Genomic DNA, 8,366 nt, shown 5'->3' with positions numbered 1-8,366 from the left:
GTTTTCGGACTAGATGCGATTCTTTCGTTTGATGGGGTATTGTCATTTCGTCCAATTTAGAGTAGAATCTCCCCCCAGGAACGTCGGTGCGAATGATAGTTATAATTAAAATAATTTCTAATAGAAAATACCGAAATAAAAGCTTTTTATATCGGGTACTTACTTCAATACGCACTTAGTTTATCTTACGCTATATATTCTCTAATTTAACTATGATACAATGGACAGGTGAAATGAATAACAAAATATTGGTTTTGCTTGTTTTATTTCAATCATTTGCTCTTACAAAATATCAAGTTCAATGCAAAGGAACATGACTCGTCACAATAAAACATGCTTCTTAGTACCATTTTTCATTTATTTTATATATTATTTTAGTTTCCATTCAGCATAACTATAAATAACGTGGGTCACATAAAATGCTCATAGCATATATTATAGAAACTTGCAAACACTTCGTAACAAAATAGATACATAACTTTCATCTATGTCTTTCCTCTGCGAGAAATTCATTATTCAATACACTATTACTATAGTTATGCCAAACCTCACATCATAACACAACGAAGCAACATGTCCCTTAAAAATACTCTTTCTTACCAACAATTTCATCTTTTTTTTTACATTTTATGAAATTTTTATTTTTTGCATTTCGTATCACTAAGCTACCTAACTAATTTTTATCTATACTACTGTCTAGACTAGTCTGCTGGGTAGAACACCACACTAATAATACACATTGGACAAATACGATCGTATCGACACTTCACGGTATTTTTTTTTTCATCATTTAATTTTCTTTTACACTTAGTCAACTACATAACAAAAGAGGTGAAAGCAAACTCGTTCAACTGAAACTTATTCAAAGTGTTCGCTAAATTTTAGATCTTCCTTAATAGCTAAGCGAAGCACGGCGCGAGTGCGAACCGTACCGACTTCAGTCCATTCAAATTAAATTATTTAATAAACTAACAAGGAAACTACCCTAGAGCCCGCAAGGAATGCGCGCGCACCGTGCCGACATTAACCTACGTCGCTATACTAGCTTAGCGTCGAAACATTTTTTTGCTATTCTAACCTATCTATTTAAGCCTAGTGCTACATCTAGCCATCAATTCGACATCCCTCCTGTTTCACATTTCACAATTACAAAACGCGCGCTCTCTTAACACTAAACTGACTTATTTAAAAACATTTACTTCAATTCATCGACATGTATAATTTATTTGAATCGTTTTGGTATTCAGGAATTGGTTCCTTGTTTTTGTGCTTGTCATCACGTACCTAACTAACTAATATTTAACGTCACCCATAATCTCATTGTAACGTTTATCACACATGTCAAGAATATTGAAGCGAGCGTAACTAGGAACATCTAAGAATTATCTCCCGAATTCAATCCTAACACCATGTGTGAAAATGCAACGATTCGACAGCCACATTATTTCGTTTTATTCGTCAATACAAAATATTAAAACATAGCTTTAATTACCCTATATTTATGAATACGGTAAGTTCTCTATTACCTGTAAAAATATCTCGTAAAGCATACGCAACTGGTATATTGTAGTCACATCTGTTTCAACGAAGCTGAAGGCACTACTGTAAAAATTAATTTATTGCTCTCAATGGAAGAAAACTTGAACGTAAACGTGCTGAAATCATAACGCTTTTGACGGCATTCTATACGGATCGTGCAATGCTACTGTACGCCCTACTCGTAAATAACTCTGACTACTCTTAGTGCTTTTAGGATTAACGAACTCAAATACGAAACTACACAGATAAAAATGGACACGGGTTTTATCTTATATAGACCACTATGACGCGAAATAAGTATTGGGATACTGTGTACAAATACGACATCGATTTTAAATGCAATGTTTAGCGGAATATCTATCGGAAGACTGCTTTTACAGGAAGCCACTGTATACATTGAACACTAGTGATCGAATCACTTATCTAAACGCCGCCAAACCGGCGGTCCGATGCACTTTGTGGATTACTTTCACAAGAATCAAAGGCGGTTTTAAATCAGTTCAAAAAATTTGGCTCGATCAGCGATTATACGAATATAATAGTGATCTCTGGAGTATTATGAATGTAACACTAATAAAAATCTCACTTTTCATTAGCCTTCGTGAGTTTAAATTTATCAAACTGGTTGCGTTGGTAAATCATTAAAGGCAGTCAGCTAAATGATAGAGCGAAACATTTTCAACGATATGATAGTACTGTTTTTGTGTATTCTATTGAACAAAGAACTCATAACCTTTAATATTGTGGGAACTCATAACCTTTTATAGGAATTACACAGTGAGCTTGTTACAAAACTCTATATATAAAGCAAATACCTTCAATTAGCACAATATCATACCAATTAAAGGAGGGCGAAAATTGCGAAGTAACACTTTCATAAATCATACAAAAAATAGCTGTTATTATAGTTCCATGAATTAAAGCACGTTCTGAAATACTCAACAACTCCGAGCTATCTGACGCGTATCTTACGAAGTAACTTCGTCTGGATCTCATCAATTGGAGAAACAGTAACTAATATAGTAAAATAAATAGTAGATAAGAACTAGAAGACAATTGTGAGAAGAAGTCGTTTTGAGGATCTTAATAAAGAAATAGGTAATGATGGTATGGATAGATGGTATTTAGGTAAACACCAAGGTTACTCGTCTTTATTCGATAGAATACATTTAGATGCCGCTTCGCGATATCGCTTTTGTGGGCACCAATTACAATGTCTAAGTTACAGTACGGTATGAATTGGAGAAAAAATAATCAATTTTATGGAAATCTACGTCATTCATTCAAAACCTGCCGTTCATCTAATGTCAGTTCCTGTATTACAAGTCGTTACACAGGTTTTGAACAAAGAGATCGTCTCTTAATCACCATCAGTTATAATACAGTAATATATCAAACATTTAACTAGTCTTCAGTCCCTGAGTTGTATAAATATTTCCCTACATCTTATTCGATTTTAATGATTTGTATACTTTGGTTCTGATGAAACTCTGACGTGCCAAAATAGAATTAAACAGTGGCTATATAGTAGGCTTTTACTCGTACCCATCAACAATGTATATACATGTATACATATCCATGTATAATTTATATATATTCAATATAAAAATATCAAATTTCATATAAAGTCATAAAGTGTACCCAAAACCTACGCGATGGTACAAAATGTGTTCGCTCGCACCAAAAGGCGCTCGTGCGTTGGATTTCGAATCCTTTACATTTCATAATGTGGAAATCAATCGTGGAATTTTTTATGTTCACTAGTGGAATGTGCCGACCGCCTAAAATAACAACTACAGTTGATTCAGTACATGATTCTCAAAAAAAGGATCACTTCGTTCCAAACATGATTTTAACATACAAAAATTTGTATAGACTCGTAAAATGTATAAATAGACTTTAAATACAACTGCTTATTGCTAAATGTTACTATAGCATTCCACACGGGACGCCCGTCCCCAGAGTTAGCACCCCACATTCGCCGAATCGTACAAAATCTATCGTGGTGTACGGTGTACCTACCCATTGTATGAATAACATTTATGAATCAAAACACGGATCAAGAAATAAATATTTGGAAGTTTTTACGGTATACATAAATTCAGTCTGTATTCGGGTTTGGCAACAATGTTTACATTATTTTTGTTATACGTGTGGTAATCAACAACTTGTGTTATAAAAGTGAGATAAAGCTTAAATCGCTTCGTGTTACCCAATATGTACCTTACCATTGCTATATTCTACTAGGAAAGTGGTAATGACGCTAAGAGGCCCATGCTTGAGACATAACAACATTTTTTACAAATGAAATACGAATTTAGGTACAATACTTGCGGCAAATTTATTTTGGAAGACTGCACCAGTATGAGTGATTTTATGTAAATAATACTGTATATTTCATAGATTTAGTACCATTTTCAAACAAAATTACTAAAGCACCATGCCGAACATATTATTAGCATACTTCATTACATTGATTACGATAATCCCACGTGGTGGTCATAACATCTATCTCAATTACTCTCCATTCTAGAGGTTGGAACCCCGACTTTCGATTAAGCGTTGATTGTATTTTAAAAATACATTAGCTTGACGGAAGATTCAAAATCTTCGAAATATTTAAAATTTACTTCCACGAGTTCTAAAAACTTTTCTATAACATACATACGACACCTCCCCTTGCCTACTTTGATTCCATATGATATGACCTTTTCCAATCACCGCCTCCATTCTACGCCGGATATTGCTTCATTATTTTAATAAAATTAAAAATAAGTTTAATCGTTTTATACAAAGAAATTATTCTCTTTTAAAACTATGTGTATAAAATTTCATCTCTGATTGCACGTTATTGTTCGATATAAATGTTCAGTTTATGAATTTCGTTCATTTTCATCTTAAAATACAATTATATGACACAGAAATAAATTAAAATTTAATTTGCAAAATAAATTTAAATTTAAAAATTCAATCAATTAATCGTACTAAGCTAAAATAAATACCTATCTATCTTAAATAATCGTGTCAACATGTTCAAAATCTGTGTCTAAAAATCTTAAATTTAAAAAATTTTCATAAAACAATAATAAAACTATAATGTAAAAACACATTTTAAATTGGAGCTAACTCTATACATCAAATCCTCTCCCGAGCCGTCAAAAGACCTCATCAAAACATCACAGCGAATCGAACGTTCAGCGTAAAGCCAAGAGACGAAGCCCATTGAGAAAACGAACGGTCGAGGCGAGTCACGAATAAAATTAGGCTTAAAACTAAAGTCGCCGGCGTAGCGGGCCGGCCGGAGCTTTCGATGAAGTCTATAACGGCCGCAAATTAAACTAAAACAAATTAACATCGTAAAAAGTCACAGTTGCTTTGATTTTTGGCTCGTGTACATGGGTTGTTGCATGGCTTATGGTCTACTTGGGAGGCGGGTAGGGCTGATAGGCCTCATCGGGCGACGCAGCCGTGGACGCGTGCTCGCTCTCCATCGGCATCTGCAGCACGGGCGGGGTGGGGCCCGCGAAGTACTGGTACGGGTGCGACGCGAAGTACTGCAAACAGAAACCGCGTTCAGTGCTCTGCGCGCACGCGATAAAAGCCTAGCATTGTCTCGTTAAGCGGATTACAAATTCAACGACATTAAACACTCACGAATACTTCATTTTCCGGCCTTAAGCTGTCCCAGTTTACCTGGAAAACAGAGAAAACCTTAAGTCGCGGAGACTTGTGTTTTTATTGTGTTGCGGCCGTATTTTGCTTTTGCAGAATTCTGAGTGATATTCTTTAATATTTTTGATTTCTTATTATCATGGCTGTGTAATCTCGTAATTCGATTGTGTGAATAGCATCATGAAATAAATAGTTTAACCTAAGTTCTATATCAAATCTTGAAAGCACAACTCAAAATGCTAGGGAATCTATTAGAGACCTTACCAATGATTAGTTTTTGAATGGATTACGTTCTCTTATATACAGATACTCACATATTGGCTAGGCACAGCGTCAATGGGTATGTGCGCGGCGTGCGCAGCGTGCGCTGGGTGCGGCGCGTGGTGAGCCGGGTGCGCGGGCGGGATGAGCGCGGCGTAGGGCGCGAGCCAGGCCGCCGGGTGCGCCGCGTGGTGGTGATGCAGCTGCGGGTGGAACGCGGCCACGCCGTACACGCTCGCGCTGCCGCGGTACACGCCCGCGCAGTCGCCGCCCGCGCCGCCCACGCCGCCCGCGTACACGCCGCTCACGCTCATCGCCTGTTTTCGATTATAGTTACGTAGAATAAATAGCCATTTATTTATTTACCATAATATTCGGATAGCGTAGATTCGATCATAATATGCAAGAGGAATTTGATGATATGCTAAACCAGGTTTTTTATTAGAATTCTTTAATTTTTAATATCTTATACCTTTAAACGAGCAATTCTTGTATATATATATGTATATATATATATATATATATATATATATATATATATATATATATATATATATATATATATATATATATATATATATATATATAGATATATATATAATTGGAATCTCGGAATCGGCTCCAACGATTTTCATGAAATTTAGTATACAGGGGGTTTCGGGGGCGATAAATCGATCTAGCTAGGAATTTTTTTTTAGAAAATGTCATATTCGTGTTTTATTCGTGTTTTTTTTCCTGACATCTATTGGTGAATAATAATACTATTTTGCTTCGTAGGTAGCTGGACAACTGAACTAACACATAGGCACTTTTTATACCGATATTCCTACGGGATACGGTTACGCAGCACGCTTACGCGGTTTCAACCGCGGGTCACAGCTAGTAATTTATAAATCAGTTAAAATAAAGATAATCTGAGGAAATAATTAAATCTTTTAAAGTCATAAAGATTATGAACGGATATTCAATTCAAAACCTACATGTCCAGTAAATGTGCAACAGACCAATATTTAAAACATAATCATTAGAAACAATGGGGCACATCTTTATTTGCCTTTCTTTGCATTGTTACTGCAATCACGGCGTTCGTATTCGAAACTATAGTCTATACGATCACAACCACCAATTAGCCTTTTCTCATTGGCTACGCTTGCACTAATTAGAAAACTAACCTGTATAGAATCATTATTATCCCGCCACCCTCTGCCATTGTCTTGCTTGTTATACGACGCTTTTTTCTTATTGCCGCCGTCTGCGAATTTCACTAGCAGGGGCTCCTTGGCACCCGGTATTGGGTTGCCGTTGAACATCTATAAATTGTAAACGACGATGAGAAAAATAATTCTTCCCGGGAATAACGTATGTTTGTCTTTTATGGAGAGAGATTGTAACAAAGACCATAAATTTCTGCCTAAAGATTTAGGGACAAAGCAGTCTTTGGAAGACGGCCAAGTGTGAGTTAAAGTAATACCGATTTTGTACTACGTAGTTGGGTTGAGTTATTAAACAATGAATTAAATCTCTATGTTGCGCGACTGCTAAGTGGAATAATTAATCTTATTGTATTTTATTTTACAAGCCTACTCAAAATATGGAGAATCTAAATACGAAAATTAATTTATATCTGATGAAACAATTTGTATTTTAACAATGATATCTCAAGTGCAATATTAAAAGTATAATATAATTGTGTATATATTTAGAAAACTGTGTAATTATTATTTATTTATTAGATTTTATGTATTGTTTATAATTGGACTCATAATAAGATATGGAATGGTATAAACGAACCTGGATGATTTGCTCGCATTTCTCCCTAGATTCCATTCTTGCGAAGCCAACCCCCTTGCTGTGTCCATGCGTGTCACGGAGAATCCTGGTGGAGACCACTTGGCCAAACTTGGCCAACAATTGGTCCACGTCGTTCTCTTTAAAATGCGGCGGCAAGTTCGCCATGTACAAATTAGTTGGGTCTTGTTCTTGCTGCTGTAAAAGCCATCGGAAAAGCAGTTCAAACGTATATTCTGTAGCGCTCAAAATTGTTTATGTCAAAATTTAAGTTGATTTCAAGATTCCATTACAATTACATAAGATTGTCGTAAAAATACAGAGTTCAAAATACTCGTGAATGAAATGATAAATTTTGTTTGGGTCTAATGGTTGTAACATGTTTCGTACAATCTTAATTAACATTTTATAATTTTATATTAGCTTGAAGCCCGCATTATCTAGACGCTGAAGCGAACACTGACGTCAATCAGCAGATTGTATCTAATGTGCTATTTACCCGTGTTAGTACCGTACATGTTAGTATATGGGCATATACATCAGCATAGTTTATGAAGCTAGTTAAAATTCGCATACACACTAATTTAATATTGAAAGCATAGAAATACCCAGAGCCCAGTAGCGAAATACACTGTTGTTACGCTCAAGCAAACCACAATAGTACAGAGTTAAGATGAAACAATGTTTGAAGTTAGGAAAGTAAGCGTTTATATTTGCGCTGAATTTGCGAACCATTGAAAGACTTGTAAATACTTACAAAATATTAATGTCACATTTTCTTTGGCATACCAATTTATCGCTTGTGTAGAAATCCCTAAATAAACTGGCAAATGAATGAATACATACTTCGATTTAATATTGGGCTCCATTGATGCCAATAATCTGAACTCTGGACCTAACTAGATAGAGTTCAATCTAGATCAGTTTAACACGAGACAGATTCCGAAACGGAATAGGCGTTTGACACTACAATAGGCAGGTAACAGTTTAATCTAGCAAATAATAGTTATGGTTTACTTTGAAATGCTTAAACATTATATAGCACTTTTCAGAGTAAGTATATAGTAAATACTAAAGCTAAAGTAGAGGTAGAAGGAAGGCTTGGA

At 35.4% G+C, this 8,366-nt stretch overlaps 2 protein-coding genes across 6 annotated transcripts in view; one reads left to right on the top strand and one right to left on the bottom strand.

Moving 5' to 3' along the window:
• LOC119830637 (ribosome biogenesis protein WDR12 homolog) overlaps nucleotides 1–8,366 on the top strand; it is a 205,132-nt gene that overhangs the window by 3,523 nt on the left and 193,243 nt on the right. The gene's annotated exons all lie outside the window — the stretch shown is intronic.
• The window catches only part of LOC119830636 (protein alan shepard), a 141,426-nt gene continuing 133,308 nt past the window's right edge, over nucleotides 249–8,366 (bottom strand). For 4 of the 5 annotated variants that reach the window (XM_038353688.1, XM_038353690.1, XM_038353689.1 and 1 more), the window contains exons 6-10: nucleotides 7,264–7,458; nucleotides 6,645–6,782; nucleotides 5,526–5,789; nucleotides 5,194–5,232; nucleotides 249–5,093 (exon numbers count right to left, since the gene is read on the bottom strand). In XM_038353688.1, coding sequence (XP_038209616.1) covers nucleotides 4,959–5,093; nucleotides 5,194–5,232; nucleotides 5,526–5,789; nucleotides 6,645–6,782; nucleotides 7,264–7,458 — 771 coding nt within the window. In that variant the 3' untranslated portion in view covers nucleotides 249–4,958. The remainder of the gene's footprint in view (nucleotides 5,094–5,193; nucleotides 5,233–5,525; nucleotides 5,790–6,644; nucleotides 6,783–7,263; nucleotides 7,459–8,366) is intronic. The other variant, XM_038353692.1, reaches the window with a different exon arrangement.

This window comes from Zerene cesonia, chromosome 12, assembly GCF_012273895.1.
Source record: "Zerene cesonia ecotype Mississippi chromosome 12, Zerene_cesonia_1.1, whole genome shotgun sequence".
Classification (NCBI taxonomy): Eukaryota; Metazoa; Arthropoda; class Insecta; order Lepidoptera; family Pieridae; genus Zerene; species Zerene cesonia.
Note: the sequence above shows the minus strand (reverse complement) of the source record. Positions and strands in the feature narration are given on the sequence as shown.